The 22,219-nt window shown below is 37.3% G+C and overlaps 1 protein-coding gene across 4 annotated transcripts in view; it reads right to left on the bottom strand.

Moving 5' to 3' along the window:
- Window positions 1-22,219, bottom strand: part of eys (eyes shut homolog) — a 153,996-nt gene that overhangs the window by 121,446 nt on the left and 10,331 nt on the right. For 2 of the 4 annotated variants that reach the window (XM_051422200.1, XM_051422210.1), the window contains exons 4-12: window positions 17,263-17,459; window positions 16,286-16,413; window positions 14,734-14,848; window positions 11,913-12,072; window positions 7,541-7,645; window positions 4,194-4,333; window positions 2,348-2,511; window positions 1,931-2,184; window positions 433-537 (exon numbers count right to left, since the gene is read on the bottom strand). In XM_051422200.1, coding sequence (XP_051278160.1) covers window positions 433-537; window positions 1,931-2,184; window positions 2,348-2,511; window positions 4,194-4,333; window positions 7,541-7,645; window positions 11,913-12,072; window positions 14,734-14,848; window positions 16,286-16,413; window positions 17,263-17,459 — 1,368 coding nt within the window. The other 2 variants (XM_051422219.1, XM_051422228.1) reach the window with 2 other exon arrangements.

The raw sequence follows: 22,219 nt of genomic DNA, 5'->3' as shown, positions 1-22,219 counted from the left end.
CCATATAGAAATGTGTAAAACATGGTGTCACAATTAAAGGGCAATCCTGAAAACAAAATCTCAGTCTAATAAGGTAAGTCATGTTTACACACATCAGCGCTTAGCAAGATATACATTTGTTTTTTTAAACCCTAACCCATAATACAGATTTATTGCTTCTATTTGCTTCATGCAGAGCCTTGTTAGACGCTTATTGTAACCAGTTTCTAGTCCGCATACAAACTTTCAAAAGACTAGTGTAACTGATCTGTCTTTGCTATCTTTGGAAGCACATCTTGAGCAAAAATTGAAAAATGATCAAAATAAATAAGTTTGTATGTAAATGCATGAGAAATAATCTCTTCACCTATTCCCAAGGTACGGCATACAGAAAATTAATAGCATGATATTTTTGTAAACATGCTCAATAATACACAAGTAGTTTGTACTTACCAAGAGGACAATGACAAATGTAGTCATTTATCAGATCCATACACGAGCCTCCATTTAGACAAGGCTGCAACCAGCAATCATTTACATTCTCAGAGCAGGTCCTTCCTGCAGGATAAAGAGAAACAAATAAACTCTATTTAATGTCACAGGGACTACAGTTTAAAATGTTTCAACAAATATATTTTGCTGTCACTATGGACATTTAATAATTATTGGATGTTGTGAAGCTCTAATACGTGAATAATAATTCTAACCACACCAACATTCAGAACAGATGCTGCACAAATTTCTGTTTATTTTCTCAACAATGAGCAGCACCTGGTTTATTGAACACATGATTTTAATTCACAAGGTAGCTGATTACCTCTAATTCAACTGGCTCAAAATGTTATTGAATGATTATGTGTTCAGCATGTTGCAGCTCGTATGTATGTGTACATGTTGTAACCACAATTTTAGTATTGTCTGGGCAAGAGTTAGATATGGAATTGACTGAAGATTTTACTGACAAATTTAAAGCACCACTAGGTCTGGCCTTAGATCTCTATGAGCCGGAGAGCGCTGGCACTGCTCTTCTATCTGTACTGCTGTCCACACCAGAGGTAATTGTGCTTTTGCCATCATGACCCCATGCACTGGCAAGTGCTCTGTTAATCATGTACTGTAAGATACTCACATAATTAGGGTAGCTGCTGTAGCTCCAGCCTAAATATACTGTATAAGAGACACTTTGCACTACACATTCTATGATACTGAGCAAGCCAATATTAATGAATTTAACTGCTTACACATTACTGCACTACTGTTCAATCGAGACATTTTCGTCACACATGGCCAGTATAAGTAATGATATGCCAAGTGTCGAAATAGACAAACTATTGTAAATGAACATTATCTAACTTATAACTTATTTTAAATTTGATTTTGGCATAATCAGATAATAGAAAGGGACAATTTTCAGTTTTGAATCTGTTTTAACATAAACACGACTTTAACTACATTAACTGTAACATGTAACTGAATCAATTAAAAGTATCTGACCAACATGTGCTATATCTTTTAACAGGTGTTTTAAACATATCATAAAAACTGGCATTTTTATTAACAGTGATTAATGAATGCATACCTTTACGCTACAGGCTTTTGCATGTGGTGAATTGTATTTATACTACATTCATTGCTGCAATGAAACAGGGCAAAGGCACAATTTTTATGTCACTATAAAACTTGTTCTAATGCATAATGATTTACACAAGATCACCTTCCCAATACTATCAATCACTATCACTTCTATGTATAGTATTGTAAATTTTCCATAACTATATCCTTAATATATAACTCAACCAGCATATTTGCTCTGACACATATCAAATTTCAAATATCTTAACATTTGAACACTAAAACCTGCTCTAAAACCTATATTATTGTATTATATTCCTGTGCCTGGACATACTAATGGCTGTAAATAGGCTCACAGTTGTATCAGATGGTCTCATACCCTCAAACCCTGGGGGACAGTGGCACCGATAATCACTGATTAGGTCCACACAGGTGGCACCGCTTGCACAGGGGAAGCTGTTGCACTCATTTGTTTCCAGTTCACAGAGCGACCCTTCAAATCCAAGCATGCAGCGGCAGGTAAAGTTATACTGCTGGTCCAGGCAAACACCGTGTTCCGAGCAGCGACGGCCGACACAGTAATCAATGTCCTCTTCACAGTAGATGCCTGTGTATCCTCTGGGACAAAGGCAGCTAGCAACAGATTAAAGAGAATTTCTTAATACTGTATAGAGTGGGAGAAGGAAAGGGATTCTATCAACCCGGAAGGAAGAGAACAGTAAATGTCACGGCTTTTACAATCATTGACATTCTGGAGACTGAACGGCCTGAAGACAATCAGGATTTGAACACTTACCTGTAACCATCAATCTCATCCACACAAGTGGCTCCATTTTGACACCAATGTTGAACACAATCATTGACATTTATACGGCAGTCCTGACCAGACCAACCAGGTGTACAGATACAGGTGTAGCTACTGGCAGTATTCAGCACACAGCGTCCTCCATTGGCACACGGCTGTTGATAGAAGATAGAGCTGTTAGCTGCATAAGTCATGAAATAAGAGGCTCGCTGCTTCATGTACAAAAATGAAATCGCTTCATCTTGTATGCTAATATCTTGGATTGAGCCCATTCTGGTCAAAAAATATAACCATGATTTTACAATGCAACCCCTCATCATTTCTTGCTCCTTGCTGCCTGAGAATGAGCTTCATTACAGCCACATGACACACTCATGAATACTGATTCATGCTTTATACTGGGTTCACTCAGTATTCCATGTGGCACCTACATCATGTCTTACAAGACAAGATCAATGGTCATTGAGGGCCAAACCTCCCAAGTGTTCTCTGTAACAAAACAGATATGCCTGCTAGCTGGTACATGTGTATATATAGTAGAGGGGAAACAAAGGGGCAGAGGAAGAGTCGACTTGTGTATAATGCAGACATCATGGCATTTCTGTAAGGGGGCCAACACAAGCCTTTCTCCACAGTGAGTGATCATCTCCATCTGTCATCTGAAGAAGCTCCTCTGTTCAGGTTTGGCAGCTTTTTTTAAACGCAGAGTCGAATCATCTACATGTAAAGAAACTCGTGCATTCAAAAATACAGACATTGCAAATCTTCAGTAGCAATCATCTGCGTCAGGTGGCAGCGGCCTTTTCAATCCTGTAAATATGCTCCCGTCGAGCGAGCCAAAAGCAAAAGCCCTGACAAACAATCACACAGTTCCAGCTTTGTCTTCTCCCACCATGACTGCTTAAAATTCTGGAAGATGTGCAACCACATTCAAACTAAAAAAAGGACATAAAAATGTGCTTCAATGATTTTAAATATGCAGCGTACAGTACACTGGGAATGCATACTTCATCCATACAGTAACTTTTTGTAGATCAAAAGGTAAAAATCTGTTGCTTTACAACATTTATTGGTTCTCTTATGTTTCAAATGTATCAATAAAAGTCGGAAGAAAGCACATTCCCTCATTAGTCCAGAATTTAATACAGCTTTCTTCCTGGGTAAACCAACATACTCTACAGCTTCAGCACCAGCTGATTGCTGTGTTTATGGATTATCGCATTTGCTGTCAATCTTCCTGTGGGACTTATGCTTATTTTTATCCCTGTGTATAACAAAGGATTATCCCACATTTTAGAAATAAGATACTGAATTCATATTTCATACCTTCTCACTTAAGTCCGTTATGTTATAATTCAGTATGTGGTGACAGTTTACAGATCTGTAGGTTACTATAAATAACTGTTACTAACTAATATTACTACTTTCTTATTTAACATAATATGAAAGTAAGTGTTTTAACCAAGGACAGACTATGTTTTCTACATTTGTATTGAGTCATTATTCTTATGCCAAAGTTTCAAATTACTACTCATTTAGAAATGAATTCACAATGTACCATCAGCTCAGTTAGATATCAGTGTGAGTATGGTTCTGTTCTCTTATATGACAATAACAATCAAACAGGAGTGTGGTACCTCCTCTACACAAACGTTGATGATGATGTTGTGATAATGTTAATGCACTGTTGCATAGAAATTAGGAGAGATCATTTCAAGAGAAATAAATAGAAGCTAAGGAGCACTTCAAACATGTATAGGACTTGAACTGAATACTAAACCCGTGGATACTGAACAGCAGATGAGGACAAACTGTGTGTCAAGATGTTTTTACCCACTTGAAGATTTTGAGGGCAGGGTATACGACAGGTATATTCAAAGCCATCTGGGAGATCCAAACATAGAGTCTTTGGTGGACATGCGTTGTTCTGCAGAGCACAAGCATCTATGTCAACTTCACAATTCTGTCCCAGGAAACCTGAAAGAAAAGATTTCGTACAGTAGATGTAACTGATGCAATACTTGCATCAGACCAGCAGAAAGTAGATCTGCAATCAGTGCCACAAACCCGTCTCCAGTTTATGTCACTGTACCAGGTCAGCTCTTCTATATATTTAATAAACAAGGCCAAAATTTAACCAGCTGTGGGTCAACTGGAGGATTGGCCTTATTTTAAGGTGTAGTCTATGTGCCACAGTGCACCTGACTTTATATTTAACTTGAGCCTCAAATATTCTTTTTACTTAAGTTTAAATGCAAAAACCTACATATTGTGCTTCTTTTGTATCCTGCTTTTTCATCTAATCTCTTTTTTTCTAACCATTATCAGATTTGTGTACGACAAAAAAGGGTTTAGTATTACAGCAGACACTCTGTCCTAAATTAATTCTTATTGAGGTGGTGTTATGATAATTGATAATAATACCTGATTTGTTCCCAGAGATGATACATTTGGCATAACCGATAGTTGAATGGACCATGAACTAACATTAATTAATTCTGTAAGCTTTAGGAGAGTGAGAACGGTGCATTAGTTAAGCTTTGCACAGGTACCGTTTGTTGAGGAAACATGGATTACTGAGTCAGGTACAATATAATATATTCAAAGACAAAAGCAGTCATAGGCCAGCAACTTATAATTCCAGCAGTGTCTCGGGACTTTGCTTAGTACTGTGGACCAGCACTCAGCAGACTATTTTCTTACATTGCAGAACTCACTTCACCATGAGAAGATGCAGCAGATGAGGCATATGAGCGGAAGGGGCTTAGGTTTACTGAGATAACAGATGAGATTTAGTAGCAAGGCTGGAAAGCCAGGGTACGCCCTGTGGAATTTCGTTACCATGGATCTGTGGCCACATCTAGTACCAGTTTACTCAGGGAGTTAGGGATTCATGATCAGGGATTACGGCAGGCTGCAAAGGCAGCTTCAGAGGCAGCTGAAAAGAGCAACCAACGGCTCTGGCTGAAAAGAAAAGGCACCAGATTGTGTGCAAACGCTGGATATCTATCTCATGTTTAAGATACCAGATACAGCAAATATCAGTGTCAAGTCAGTGGTCAAACAACACTCCATACTGTATAATCGCCTTACACGTGTTGGTCCACAATGTGCAATTTAGGCTTACTGTTGATATTAATAGTAAGAGGGCACATGCAGACATCACATATACATTTATAGAACATATATATTCCTAAATATACAAGCAGGCCAGCATGCATGTGTACAGTCCTGATCAGTGCTCTGAGCAGGTGTAACGGGGGTGGCACATGATAACTGTAGAGCCTTCTGGGGTGTCATGGGTCTAATTCAACTTGACATCTGTGATGGGAGGCTTCCACCAAATAACCCCTATGACATAGCCATCAGCCCACCCCCTCATTCCTCTAACATCACAGCAAGATTTCCACATAGACGCTCACCCAAAAAGCACAAGGGACAGTCACATCGGATTTGGTTTATTGGAAAATAAGCACTGAAAAGGGAAATCAAAATGTTTGCATGGACTGGCTGACATTTTTGTTTTTCTTTTCAAATCGCTGATCAAAGACTGAACACTGTTGGGGTGTACCAACGCAGCTGATAGAAATTCATCATCATTGTGAGATTTCTTTCACCAATTAGTCAATACTTATTTTTTAATAAAGTAGGATTAGGCTTAAAAGATGAGGGGCTGTAATTTTTTTCATTACCAGCACTTTTGACATAGGATTAAAATGTTATTACTGCATGTTTAATTGTTATCCAGAAAGCCCTAGGTCAAACCTGCTGGCCTTCAAAAGACTCTGCATGATCTCTGCAAAGGTTTCCTCCAGTTTTCTCCTTAAGTTCGAAGACATGCCAGTTAAGTGAACCGGAAACTCTGAATTCCCTGTAGGTATGACTTTGTTTTTCTGTCTGTGTGTTAGCCCTGAGATCGACTGGCAACCTGTCCAGGGTTTGCCCCATGTCTCGCCCAATGCACACTGGAAGAGTCTCCAGCTTCTCCACAACCCTGGACAGGATAAGCAATCATTCAAAATCTCTTAAACTATGGTGAGTTGCACCTTAATCACTTCACAGGCTGACATAATTCATCAGTTGATGAAAATACAATGCCACCTCTGAATGTCACCTTAAATAGTGACTCTCATGTGCCTTGCTTCAGCAACTGATGAGGCGAACGGACTCTGTGACCCAGGTGTCATTAACACTGTTATTGTCCTTTAGTGTTTAATTGAACAAGAGTGAACAAACACAATGTTACATTTCCCTAAAGAGCCCAAAACATTTGCAGAGAAGAACAGCTAAAAATAACAGTGGAAAATTCTTGTGAGAAAAACATCACCTGGCTACAAAGATGCTCTGCCCACAGTGTCTTTGGTCTGTACATGCAGTAAAATGTTCCAGTAAAATCGGGCAAGATCAGTTGCCAGACACACTAACCTTGCCAACATCATGACACTCCTGCGAGTAGTCCATCAGTTTACATTCAGTGAATGTAAATTCAGCCTCAGCCCGTCAGGCACAATAAGAAATTATAGGAAAATGATATTAATGGCAGTCTCATGATATAATATTATGAAACTATTATTACTATATTTACACAATTTGGTTGCATTATTGAGCACTGGCAATTAGCTTGGTGTTTTTTCACAGCTGTCAATCACAGGCCAAGACTGTAAACTGTTACTGTGAATAATGTGACTAAGACCCTGGCAGTGCCATGTTGCCTCTATACTGAACAATGGAGTACGCTATGATCAGTAGGGTGCTGAGAAGCAGGCCTTTTACAACAGCTTTTCTATAACTTGTTTCATTATAAAAAGGTGTTTGAGTGCTTTATTTAAACACATAAGTTAAAAATGTAGTAAAAACATAATTTTGAAAACGACCAAGGAGTAGAAGCTATTTTTAGTAAACTGGACACTGAAGTAAAAAAAAAAAAAAAAATGATTCATGTGATGATTTAAATCATGCTGACTTCTCTAGCCTAACTTCCTCAGACAGGATGTGTCACAGTCTGGGGACCCCGCTGGCAAAGGCTAATCACCTTTAGTTTTCACTGTACACTGAGATGGCCAGGGGGGCCCTGGCTGAGGATCTTAGGCCACATTCACTGCAGTGCTGCCTGCTACCACTGCTAATATGGATATCACTAAAATGTTATTACAAAGCTCTAGCTTTGGCCATAGCCCAACATACCTGTAGGACATTGGCATTCATGGTGTCCTAGCAAGTCAGAGCATGTGCCATTGTGCTGACAGGGGTTGGAGTCACACTCGTTGATCTCGGTCTCACAGTTTGCTCCTGAGAATAGAGTTGAGAAAAAACACCATTAGTTGCGATTGATCACAATACCATCTACACAAAGAGTTCCTTTTGAGTGATATATGTGTCATTACCTGTATATGGTATATTTAAAATACAACTTTGCCAAAATTCCTAGGTTTTTTTCGTTGTTGCTTTATTCAGTAACCAGCAATATATGTGGCCAAATTATTGTTTCAGGAGAAAAGGTGCTCAAACAGTTGTAGCCAGTAACAGCTGTAAAGAGCACCAAATGACATGTATCTTGTTTGTTCAATCAGAGTCATCACTGTTACATTGCCAAGCAGGTGTTGGTAGGCTGATTTCTATTTTCAGGCTAGCTGTTTTCCTCTGCTTCAAGTCTTTATGGTAAGCTAAGCTAATTGGCTGCTGACTTTAGCTTCATATTTAGAATACAGATATGATTTGGAAAGAAATGAGAAATAAAACAAATAAGCATATTGCCCAAAGTCTTGCTTTAAGAGTGGCCTTTAACTCCTGAGGGCACAAACATTTGTTTAATAAGATGCTGAAGCCTTCAGGTGGTGAGCCCCTGGAAACACAAACAGAGATGTTACAGAAAATATACCCCTGGTTGGACAGGCTCACTTTCTTGTTAAGAAAATAGACACTTAATAACGAGCTCTGTCCTAACTGAAGAGAGCAGATGAGGTGGGGGATGCTGGTTACTTGATAGAAGATTTGTTTGGTGCTCAGCTGCCACGGCGGCTGCTAGTTCTGCCACTGTGGTTGGGGGTGGGTGTCTTCCAGTGCAGGTTATTAATTTAAAATGTCCTATCATCAATAACAGAGCAGCAATGACATGTAGTGAAAGTCCCTTCTTGACAGTGGCACCCTCATGCTACAGCACAAACACTATGATTGATATCATCTGCACGGCAGTTGCTACAAGTCATTATATACAAAATATGCCATGCAGTGTGGCAGCAAATTATACAAATTTGTACTACTAAAATCTAAGAAATGCATACGTTCATTTGCTCATACGCACATGAATAAAATCAATAATGTTGTATTTGAGCTTTTTATAACGAAATTTTAATTACATGACATATAGTGATTTGGGTTACAAAATGTACTGAAGATGTTGAAATTCAATATAAATTGAAGGTTCTTCTTGTTGAATTTTGGCAAAGCAAAATGTGCACAATCATTATTTAGCTACCAGCAGATTCTTTTTTTTCCAGACAAAGGTTCAAATGCAAAGATTTTTCAGACCACAAGATTCTTGAACACACTCCTGGATCTGTGGTGCACTCTAAATGTCCAGTTTTAATGTCTTATGTTATCCACACAGTTAAAAATAAAATAAATGAATATGAATGACACCAGCAAAATATATGCGAACAGTTGTTGCTCTGTGAAAAATAAACTGAACAAAAATGAAAACTGAATGCTGGGGCTTGAGTAATGTATCCTGAGTTATGATCCATGATAGAGTACAGTGGGGTTTCTGGGCAAAGCTTGAAATTAAATTGGCCTTTCTATGCTGCATGGCTCGAAATTTCAAAGCAAAAATCCCAAGATGCCAAAAAATGATGAATTCTATCAGTCACTAAGACCTGCCATGGCGTAAGAGACAATTTTCCATTACTGAAGTGGCAACAGATTTCAGCTTTGAACAGAGGGAAAAAATCTTGTTCATGTAGTGCTATGTAAGGGCTTATCTGACTGACAGGTGAGTGTGTCAGGACTTAAAGCTAGATTGGGAAATACGCTATAGGCCGAAACCTGAGTGCACTGGGGAAAAGAAAAAAAAAAATCACATTCATTGGTTGCTTAAGCAATACAACAAGAGTGGAACAATACTACACTGTACCATAATAACCCTTATAGGGTATATACAATGTTTAGCAAGCATCACAGTCTATGTTCTTCCATCTTGTCAATTTTTTTTGTCGAACAATGTCTAGAACAGAGAATGTAACAAAATCTATACAGAGTTATTTACATATTGTATTATGCTGATGACTCTCTTGCTGGGCCTCTGCTAGATACATAATCATGCACAAAAATGACCTTATTTATATTATGTACTGATTTTTCTATGTGGACTACATGCTGTTCTTCTAGATTAACCTGGCAATACTAAATCTCTCTATACATTAAGTCTCCAGCCAGGAAGGTCTGGAAACAATGACGCACTTAACACTTGCTTTTTGTCTGTTCTTCTTTCTTTTAAAAGCACGGTAAATTAAAAAGGTTACACATTTCCCCCTTAAATCTCACACTCTGTAACAACCCTTTTTGTTTTGTGTGTCTCCCTTGTTGCCTTGTTTTTTTTTTTTTAGAACAGTTGTCATTGATAGCTTAACAAGTTTCGGCCATGTTCCGAGCTGGCAGCTAATTAGGAAGCAGTTTGCCAGAGTACTTGGATTAAATGCAATCAGCAGCAGGCCTTAGAAATGTCAAGCAGGCAAGGCTACTGGTAAATAAGCTTCAAGGTTAAAAAAAATCGCTTCATCAAGAGAACTGGCCTTTGCTTAAAATCTGTGGTTGGCTTGTGATTTGTAAATCACAAGCCAACCACAGATTTCTGGTCAGCTTTCAATTAAATTTGCACTTTAAAGACATTTAGTTATGTCCAAAGCTGTAGATGTTAATTTTGGTGCTTCTCTGTTTGGATTTAGACAAATCAAAAATGTTTTGCATCAGGTGCAGTCTTTCTTGAGGTTGCATATGCAGTAAAGAAGCAGCAACTACTAATACCACTAATAATAATAAAAAATGTAATGATCACTCAAGGGAGTTTCTGTTTTTCCTTGCTACCTCCTCAGGGTGGTCAGGGGTCAGAGGTCAGTTATGAAACAGCAGCCCGTAAGCTGGCTGTGATTCAATCCTGTGAGACATTAATCAGGTTGGACACTTGCAAACATGAACCTAAACCTGACAGTTAAAGAGTGGCCTCCAATCTCATCATGTTGCCCTGCTGACCCATGTGCAATCAATGGACAGTATTAGAGGTCTTCGAATGAACCCCAATGTGACTCGCTCTTCCCAAACAAAACGGCTCTCAGATGTGACAGGTTACTGCTGTGTTACTAGAGAACAGATTTGTCCAAGTTTCCTTCATGTCAGCTATGTGGCTATTAGCAAACACTGCCACAGGAAATTAAATGAACAAGTTATTTTTCTGTAATATTCTAAGAATATTTCCATTACTAACATCATACAGTACTTTATATCATTTTTAATATAAAAACCTGCTCTCGTTTTATCAACTGTTTCCAAGCATTTGTGGGCATCTTTGATCCTTGCCACTAGTGTTTTTATTTTAATTGTATATTAAGCAGTAGTTTCCATTGACATAAAACAACTAGAAAAAGATTAAAACAAAAAAAATTAAATCTTGCAGGCTTAATGATATTCTTATTTTGACATTATGTCACAAGCTGAAAGGAGGAGAATGGAGGGCAGGAAATGGCCACCAGGCCAGAAGTTTGAAATCCCTAATCCAGGGTTAGTTTTACAACTGAATGAACTGGTGAGACAGTGTGACTCACAGTATTTTATATGTTATTTAACAAATAATGCTGCATGAGATTACCTGACATGCAAATATGATAAAAAGTAAGAAGGAGAGGCTTTACCTTTCCAAGACCATATTGATGACATTTTTGGTGTGCTTAAGGTAGGGATAACACAGTATCCTCCACCACTATAATCCACCACTATGATCTACCACTATCTTTGGCTACAAGAACTCCTCTGTCAAATTAAATGCTTGCTTGGTACAAAAAATGGACTTTTGATGGAATACACAAGTTTAAAAGGTTTTAAGACATTTTTATGCCATCTGCCTTAAAACATCAACCAAGGGCAAAACAGAAACATTTATAATTCACGGATTGCTCTCAGCATGAGAGCTCACTGTGTTAAATGTCAGGCATGAGACTGCAGATTGACTGTCTGAAAGGACTAAAATATTCAGAAAATGACTGCCTTCACTACCTGTGTCGCATGTCTTTCTTCACATAGCATTGTGCATACATACAGGATGTTTACAAAACAACAAAGTAAATGTAAAAAAAAAAAAAAAAACATTAACCTGTGCCAACAGCATGTAACTGTCAAGCTATACCAGTTCCACGTCAGATTTTCCCCAAACATCAATCAGTCATTCCTTGCCTCCTAACCAACCTTCCCACAAGGGTTTGTACAAAACAATCCATATTTTGAGATATCCTGCCAACAGACAGACAGATGGAAAGGGGCAAAAACAGATAATAAAGCAAACTTATCTCACCTGTGAAGCCAAGGGGGCATTTGCAGGTGTACTGTGGGGGGGATGATGGCTGACTTGTTGTAATGCATGTGGCTCCATTCAAACAGCTGTTTGGTTTTATCAGGCAGGCATCACCTACATATTGACAAAACTCTCCAATCCATCCTGGGGCACAAACACACTGCAGGAAAACAGTACAATATTGGTTTGATCAGGGTACAATACAGTATACTAAATGGACCTATCAACCCATAACAACAAAATCTATCATACAGAGAGAAGTATGTATTACAGCAACCGAAACACTGAATTGAAAATGAAACAATTACTATGAGGGTTAAGTTGCTGATTTTCAGTTTTAAGAATGTTTGGTGTAGGAACAGTGTAGGGATCATGTTTGTTTTTATCCTTCGGAAGTATGAATAAAAAAATTATCCCCAGTGCTTAGCAAATTTGCACACTGCTCATCAGATACGGCTGTAAATGGTAAACACCCTCAAAGAAAAGGGTCAGTTCACCCAAATTACATACAGAGCGCTACTTTCTCAACTAATATTTACCCCCACAGATAGTTTTTGATTTAATTGCTCTCCTCTGATTACTACTCAGGGAAGGATGCAGAGGGGTGGCATGGAGTGGCAGCAGCCACCCTAGCCCTAGTTTGGTGTCAAATGTTGTCAAATTTAGCACAGTAATTTAGATTTTTTAGAATTTTAACAACAGGTTAAAAAACTGATATAAAAACATATAATTTAACGATTTATTATGGCCACATTTTAGACTAAGTGATAGGCTTATGTCAAATGAAAAATTATTTGTATTTGGAAAATATCTGAAATAGTTGATTTGGAAAGAATACAATTTATTGATTTAATTGAGTTAAAATATCTTCATTTGGGGGCTTTTCTAAGTAAATATTGATATATGTGATGAAATAAGTATATGTCTCTGTCCCACCCTATGAATTTTTCTCTAGGTCTACCCCTGTTCCCACTACCTCAATTTGATAGAGGTGAACGGAGATTGTGGTATGCACAGAAATGAAAAATAACTTTAAATAGATTGAGCAGTATCTTTTATTTCTGAAAAAGTGTGTCCCCATTGTTTTAGATACTCTAGATTTAGTTTGGGGACTATTTCTTCTGTAGACAGTTGTTTTAATGGAAAGTGTTGACTGAGGTCTGTGGGTTATCCTTAAGTGACCAGTCATTGCTTCTGGAAGCAAAAGTTGCTACTGATTTTTCTTTTAATGTCATTTCTAAATGCTGATATCACAACAAATTAAATTTAACTGCGGCGAAGGCAAAAATCTAGACAACATAAATCCAAATCTGTCTGTATGGCTTGGATACTGTAAGTAGGAAAATGTTTTTTTTTAAGTTTTTATTTGGGTGAACTGACCCTTTTAAGAGCAATGAGCACTTTAACCTTAGTCATTTCTTCATTAGAAATCCAATGTGCTGGAGTAGAGAGCCAAAGAAAAACTGTCAAATTCACGTCCAAAAGGACTCCTCTGTATATCCACCGATAAAATCTGTTTTATGTGACCTCTAGTCTAGTTTTATTCTGTCTGTTAAGAGCATATTCATGACAGAAGGAATGAAATGAGCAGGCTTCCTTTAATGAACTACCCAATAGCTTTTCATACTCCAAGGAAAATCAAATCAAAAACATAAATAAAAATAAAAACATAAAAAGAAGAAATGGCCCATTTGCAGTGAGCAACAATTTTTGACGGCGTCTGACCCCTACTGACACGAAGCATCTAAAAGCAAATTTTAGATTAAGAACACTCTCAGTGGTCTAATGGAACAAGACTGATAGAGAATAATTAGGAGCTATGGGGCATTACGGAGCAGTCTCAGGTGTTGTAAAAAATACAGACGTTTGAGGAGACTGAGCAATAGAGAGGCAAATTAGACCAGAGCCTGTCTGTCTGAGCAGTGCGTCCACATACTCACGATGATTAATGGGTTAGAATTGGATTACTGCTGTCGGTAGACATTTTCTACCAGGGACGTTTCTGTTTTTCTCTTTGTTTTTTATTTCAATTAATGACAGGTTTTCTTATGCATAGAACTTGCAGAGACCACAGACGGAAAGACCTTTTATGCTGTGACATGCAGTAGCCTAATTTATGTTAAAAAACAGATGTGTTCAATAGACCATATCTTTCTATTTGCACTCTAATGTTTAAATCTACAAGGAGTTTTTAATTGGTTATGAAACAGTCTAAATTTAATACTGATGCCTCTATATGACCTACATAAGCACACGAGACCATCAGCAAGAAGATTGGCTATTTATTTATAAATGCCTGCCGCTGGGTCAGATTCAGTTAGATTCCTCTTGAATTCAATGAAATGAGGCGTTGGTAACACTACCGCTTTTGTCCACTGGGGCCGCCAGAATCAACAAAAAAATTATAGTTCCATGTTGCTGCTTTAGATTTGTTATGGATCAGTGAAACCTTAAAATAAATCACGATTCAAGTTTTGAAAATTACTGCAGAAAGTGAAAAAGGTTGCTGTTGTTTAAAGAGATTGTCGTATACCAATGTGATACACAACATATCATACAGAAATTGGCTAATTATTGCACTGCATACAATCAAAGTAATACTCCTATAGTGTATTTTTAAGTCAAATTTTAAAATATTTCGCGATTGAAAATGTTCTCACTACTCCCTATTTAAGTCACTACTAAAACAAAATATTTATTGTATGTATCATAGCTGTGCTGTGTTCCCCCTTTCTGCTCATATTGTAATTAAGGTGAAGCATGAGTCATATTTTGTGGGCTTAGCAGTATTTCATTAAGACTGAAACATTGAATTACTTACCTGATATCCGCCAATTATCTTCAAGCACAATCCCTCATTTAGGCAGTTGATATTGAGCAGCCTGCAGTAGTCAATTATTTCTTCACAATTCTTCCCGGAAAACCCTCTCAGACATCTGTTAAGGGGAGGTCAGTGTCATCAAAATCAATTCACCCTGAGCCTTGAGCACTAACAAGCCATATTCTTTCATTTACAAGACACATGTGGTTATAATTATATTTTTGCTATGTGACCTGTTTGTGAGACAGACATGGGTGAGATAGTGTGTGTAAATTATTCTTCCAACTTTAATGGCCTGGATTGCAAAATGGGTGGAGTTATCATGTCAGAACAAATTAAAGTCCATTATAAATCACAGATTACGTTTTCTATAAACCATGAAAAATCCCACTCCTTCTTTCACTGGTTGTACTGTCAAATATGGCATACAGCTCTCACTTAATTAACTTCCCTTATCATTTTCGCATACTGTATTTTTGATTCTGGCTTAATTGAAATTCCTTAGGAGTATAAGAGCTGTCATAATGAGAAAAACAAAATAGTCTCCCAGGTTTCAGGGAAGAATCTGCAAGTACAATTTGTCCATTATTAATTAAAAATTAGTCTGTGTTAAAAATGGGTTTCAGTGTGATAATAAGTATCTAAAGAGGATCAAAGGCAGACTGTGATCTAATAGAAGCCTGCATCCTCAGAGAAGCTTTGTGAAGCTAACTGTTCTAAGATTAAAAGGCTAATCTAGTTGCCTTTCACTTTTACTGGTTAAGAGTGGAGCTTATACAGTATAGGATAGGTGAAAATGCTTTGTTTAAAACTATTACTTACCAAAGTCTTTTTTTCATTTAAAACATAAAGGTGGCATTATATTTTTCATGGCAAATTTTATAAAAATAAATCCATGAAAAGAACTGAACTGAAAGAACCAACAATGTAAAATATAGAGTGCTTTAGTCTTTTTCTATGGTTATCTGCACCACTGCAGCAAGATTTCCTGGATTTCTGTTTTTTGTGTACCTTCACCTGTCAAAGAGGACCTGTCAGATCAGCTATCAGAGCCATGCAGCGTTTCCTTCTTCTGCTTTTAACATAAGGGTTCATTTGAAAAAACAGATAAAAGCCTTCTTTAAATTAAAAAAACAACACCACGTTTGATTCATATTCTTTTGAGCGGACAAATCTGTTTCTGCAAATAAACCCTTACAAGCCATTCAGTGTAACATTGTGCCTTATTGAAGAGGAATAAGCTACATCAGGCTTTCGACACAATACTTGTAAGTAGAATCAATTCATTGTTGGTTTTGGTCTTTACATGAGATTTGCTGACAAAAAGAAAAATATAAATACCACCAGTCAACAATGAGGCTTGAGGTCTGCCCAACATGTATGTATTAGTCCTATGAGTTTAATGTAAATTCTAATCACATTAAATGGGTGGAAAAAGAACTAGCAAAACATTTTATTCACTCTCAGTGGGAGACATATTCACAAGACATTCCAATCATCTAGAAAGAGAACTATGAGAGTGGCCTCTATTAGATCCCTGTATGTGTTTCACCTGCAGACGTAATCATTTCCCCTGGACACGCAGGTGGCATTGTTGAGACATGGTGATGGGCTGCACAGGTTTTTCTGCCTCCTGCATGCTGGGACCACATTACCATCTGCACAGACACATTCAGAAGCCTGCATACAGAGGCAGAACAAACCAGGTCATCTGTCAGCTTGGAAAAACAGGGTTAGATTTCACAAGGGTACAAAAGATCGCTAGCTGAAAGAACATAATCAATAAAATTCACTGTAGTGATAACATTACGCCTTGATTGACTCACCTTATTATTTGTTACTGATCTCTACAATTATATATAAACAAATCTAAGTAGGCAAGTAAATAATAGCTTTTATATTTGTTTTTAATATGCATTTTAGATATCATGAGAGGTTAATAAATGCTAATAGTCTTGTAATACAAAGTTAAAGAGATTAGAATTTCACATGAAGCGTTTATAAAATTATCTTTGTCAAGCTGCAGCAACATCAGGCATTATTTTGATAAATGTCCCTTTTAGTCTGCTCGACTCTGGTATTCTTTGGTGGGCTGTGAAAATGTGCAGTTCACTTGGCAAACTGTAATGAACAAAACAAAGGTCAGAGAAAGACAATTAGACTATTACTGTATTTTCTCCTGTGTATCCTCTAGAACATTAGAAACACTACTGCCTTTGCAAAATGTATGACCACAACAGCATTTCCAGTGAAAGGTGAAAATTGCAGCACGCATCCAATTACAAAAAGGTTTTGATGAGAGACATTTCAAACTGGCACTTAAGTATGCACTGGGTCATTCAATCAAAATGTTGGAGGAAGCAAACACTCTTTCCCATAGCTCATCTTCAGGGGGAAATATTAATTGCTGCTGCAGCCTTCAGAATGAAGCCATTTGATCTTGTTTCAAGACACTATATTAATTTCCATGTGCCATTTCTTGTTTATGTCCCACTGAGATAAAACAAATAAGGGAAATTAAGTCCTCACACGCTCTCCTGCAGTGCAAATTTGTTCCTCCTGACATGCATATAACATGCAATCGAAGTCAAGTCGGGAGTCGCAGTACAGGCCACCAAATCTCTCTGGGCAATGACAAACAAATCCATTGTGGCGCTCCTCACATACGCCATCATTTCTGCATGGGTTTGGATCACACGGTGTTTTCCTCTTGTCACAAGGTGGGCCTGTGAAATAGACAATGCAGAATTGCTGCATTTTTATTCAAATTTTGGGAATTGTATTACATCTAGAAATTATAATGTCTAAAAGCCTGTCAACTCATGTCCTCTGCCCTGCAGATGTATACACATTCCACTTAAACTATTAAACCCCAAGTGGTGAACACAGAAAGTAACATGCGACAAGTATAAAAATAGCTTCACAGCAATTTGAAAAGATATGACTGACGTGACTTATAATTCATGGAGGAAGGGGTGATTGACATGTTTTATCAATAATTACACAGGATGGAGGCCTGTGCAGAGCCACTATGCATGTATATGCAAATGTTCTCACAAATAAACTAAAGGCAAGACTAACTGTACTATGCTGTCAGAACTGTATGTTGGCCTCTGATTGATGATATACTGTAGAGCAGAACCTAAATGCCCATTTCAGAATAAACAAACTGGAAAAGAATCAAAGCCACCAAGATGTTATCCAGCACAAGGACATAATGATTATATTAAGATACAGAAAATAATAAATTATTTTGTTCTTGGTACTGTGAAGTATTGTTGTGCCTGAGTAACATCATCCATTTTTACCCAATTTACTTCAGGAAAACCAAAACTTGTAGTGAAGAATATGGCAAACGTTCTGAAAACTTAATTTTTTTTTCTTGCTTTGTCCTTGCAATGGAGAATTGCTGTTATCTCAGTGTGTTTGTGTACGTGTATTAAAGTTTGTGCTTGTACAACACTGGTTGGGCAGTCAAGTATTATGTAGTATTAATGAATTAATCAAGAGTGTCCGTTGTTTGATGGTACTGGATGGTACTGTTAACACTGCTAACATACTTCCAGCGTAAGAAAGTAAAGTGCTGTTCCAATCTGTGTCAGTTACCTGTGTTCTGGTTTTTGGGTAAAACATGTTGCTTAATATTTTGGCTGTAATTATACTAAATGGTTTCTCCATGTTTAAGTGGGGGGAAACATAATTATTTTCTAAGAGAAGTATTTCCTAAGTAGATAAAAGCATGCAGCTTCATTGTCTCTGGTGTCCGCCTTTTTAACCAATACCATAATGGAGGGTGAGAGAGAAAGTTAAGTGCATATATTACATAGTATATATAAATATAAATGAAAAATGACAAAAACCATACACAGTAAAGCTACTTCTAGCTACCATGCTGCAGAGATGCAACAACTTTCCTGATAATTTGATAATTTTCTCCATTGTACTTTTATTGGATTACAAGCAAATTATTAATGCACTGTAACTGCACTATCACTCTATATCTATATAACTATAACTGGCCTATTATATCTCGAGCTATAAACAGATTTTGTTTTACTGTGTTTTTTATGTTGTTCCAGCACACTTACTGAATGTGTGCTGAACACTTCTGCACATGTCTGTATGAGCATATAGCAAGCCTATTACATCATATTGTATCATTTCTAAAGAGGTGCAACATACTATGTATTCTCTATGTTTTAATCGGAATTCTCTTATTAATTCATACTGTATTATAATGCATTATGTATATATTTTTCTGCTTGCAGCACAGAGCACAGAACAATCACTTTATCAAACTGACAAGTAAAAAAAGACAAATAATGCTGCCATTATTATTGTTGCTTCAGCTACTATTATTATTATTATTATTATTTCTTTAACCATTTACACTTTTGTAGCATACTGTACTGTAATATTATAACAGTTTGGTATATATTGATCATTTAAAATATGGATTGAAATAATGAGTCAGTTCACATAAACAGAGTTCCAAACTTGGACAGTATAATATTTCAATCCTGTATGTGCACATAAATAAGTCGACATCACTGTGCCAAATACAGTAATAAAAGGAAAGTCGTCATAAAGATGTATAAATGATTTTCATGGAGGATTTTCACTGAACCGTAAACTAAGTAGTCAGGGCTGCAGCCGGTTCATAAGCACTTTCCGAGATAAAATAATTCTGAACTAAGCTGTAGCCAGTAGTTTTCTAAGTACTGCAGTCCACAACACTTTCACTACCACTAGCTTAACCAGAGACAGGGTAATGCCGTAGTGACATTGTATGCAAAGGATAAAATTAGACTGAATTCACAGGAGGTTCAAGGTGAATAAAATTTGATGTTATTCCCCAGTGAGGGTTTTCATTTTTGTGTTCTTCACAAGGTGCCTACACATTTATCTTTCCAGTGACTCTTTCTTTGCATATTTTCTTTAATCCCCCTGCTGATACAAGTGCTCATGTCCCAGAGGCTCCTCATAGCCTCCTCTGTGGGCATCAATCTTACCATGTACAACTTCAGGGCTTGCTTTTCCTCAACTCATTTTCTACCAGAAATTGAGTTTTCATAACTGGTCCACTAAAAGTTGCACAAATACAAACTACTATATTTTTAGGAACACTTCCATCTGTCGCAAATATTTATGAAATAGATAATGTTTGTAGCACTCTCTGCACTCAAGAGAAAATTTCCTAAAATGTGATCAATTTACTTTAGGTCATGCATGGTATAATATTACTTTTTACTATTTTTACAATCATCTGTATTTGTGCTGACATTTATGTCAACCACAGATCTGTTCATCTCAAACACCCTATCATTTCAGAGATTATTAACAGCAGCAATCTAATATACATAAAGAAACAACACTGTGTCAGTATCTAATTAAATAGTTTTACATGGATAATGACAGTATACGTAGTTCAAATTAAACTTTAAAAATGTGATATTACTACCAACAAGATTGCAAAAACAATTAACACCTCATACCAAATAGAAATGGCCCCATAAAGATGGTAATACCTTGCAACAAATACCCTAGGGGCAGTGCAGAGGAGAGTCAAATCAAAAGAAAATCTCATTTGAAACGTCCCATGAGTTTGGCTCATTATTCTGTGCGCATAGACTTTGGCCTATGAGGGCAGCCAGCGCTGGAGCAGCCACTAACTTCCAGTTGATTAATGAGGCAACTGCAGCAGGGAGGTAGAGGAAGCACAAGCTCCACAGAACTCCCAAGAAGCTGATGCGACAGCAGGACACCATGACTATGCGAAAGCACCCAGTGGAGTCCGCTTACTTGAGAGAGCAGCAGCAATTAAAGTAAATTAGATAAAAGCTACAAAGGCAGAGGGTGCATGTAACTCCCCAATTTGTTTCTGATATGAATTATATGTATTAGTGATGGGAATTACAGCTCTTTAAAGGAAGTCAGATCTTATGGCTCCGTTCCCTTCCGGGAGCCTTTCAAAAGAAATGCTCATCGTTATTTTTTTCATTTGTTTTTAGGGGCAAATTGATCACTTGGTAAGGGTGCATGAAGTCGTGGGCCATTAGCCCTCCCACTTTAAGCAAACTCCAATCACCTGGGTGAAAGTCCTGCGTCTGCCACCCTATCTTACTCTTCACTCAGACTTTATCGTTATACTACTCCACGTCACTTGACACAGATGGGTTGCACTGGAGTTAGTTGAAAGCCTTGTGCATCTCACACAGACACTAAAGGGTACAGTGTGCGTCTGTGTGAGGTTTTTACCATTTTTATGTTGCTTTGCATTTTGCAGGTTAGCCTGTTGAACTTGGTGTTAGCACATTTGGCAGCTAATGTGGCTAGCATCTATTGCGCACAGGGTAAGTATGAGTATTTTATATGAGAGACAGAGAAATTGTGTGAATGTTAAGTCTTACTTGAAACTAATTACCAGAGTACACACACACACACGCACACACACACACACACACACACACACACTTTTTGGCCACCCACTTCTGAAATGAATCCGACGCCCTTGTCAAAATGATAGGGTAAGATCTGGATCAGATTCAAATGTAGACATCCCACCAATATAATTTCATTTTGCATGCATGGACTAGGTTTAGCAGCACTAAATTACTCGTATTGCCAGACCTAATGTCAATGGTTTGCATTGTAAACATTACACAAGGTGACACCATATCCCCATGCTTTGTAATTTAATTTACTCCTTTGTTACATTTTACTCTATCTATGAATTATGTCATGTAAATAAAGTTGCCTTGTCTTGAATGTAATTCATGTAAAAGTTACTCACTGTTCACGTAAATGGTAGCGGATTTTAGTCGTGGAAATTTGGGCACAATGATAAAAAGAGCAGCTCTCACCAAGTACAACTCGGTTCCCTTCATTCATACCAAAGAGCCGTTGAAAAGAATGTGATTGTTCGCGAAGGTAACATCACTAATATAAATTTAATTTCAAATCAGACAAGGGTAGCTTTTTTCTTTGGTTTTACCAAATGTCTTGTTATATCAGTAATTGATTTGACAAGAAAATGTCATTTTCCCTTTCATCACTAAAAGTCATTAAAAGTGCATTTTATCAAGAAATGTGTGTGTGACATAGAAGAAGAAATCCAAAGGACGAGGGGGTGTAATATTCAAACAATTAATCAGGAAAAAATCATTTCAAAGTTCATATTAGATTACTTTGACATACAGTCTTGTAATTCAATGTTGCCTCAATAATCAGCAAACATAACCTCTCTGTTGAATATAGTAAATGTCCTCATTCTGATTATAAACATCCAGGATTCAGATCAGGACACATTCGGCATTCACTACATACAAGAAAATGAAAGCAAAGAGATATTGTTCCTATTCCTTTTTTTTAAATGTTAAAGAAGTTCAGAGCTGTTCTAAAACATCTAATACTACCTTTCACTCCCTGCTCTGTACTTTCTTTTCGTACTGTATAGACTTAATCTGCTCTTGCAAAACCGGATGCC

The sequence above is a fragment of the Dicentrarchus labrax genome, unplaced genomic scaffold, assembly GCF_905237075.1.
Source record: "Dicentrarchus labrax unplaced genomic scaffold, dlabrax2021, whole genome shotgun sequence".
In the NCBI taxonomy this organism is placed as follows: Eukaryota; Metazoa; Chordata; class Actinopteri; family Moronidae; genus Dicentrarchus; species Dicentrarchus labrax.
This window is presented reverse-complemented; position numbering and strand designations above follow the sequence as displayed.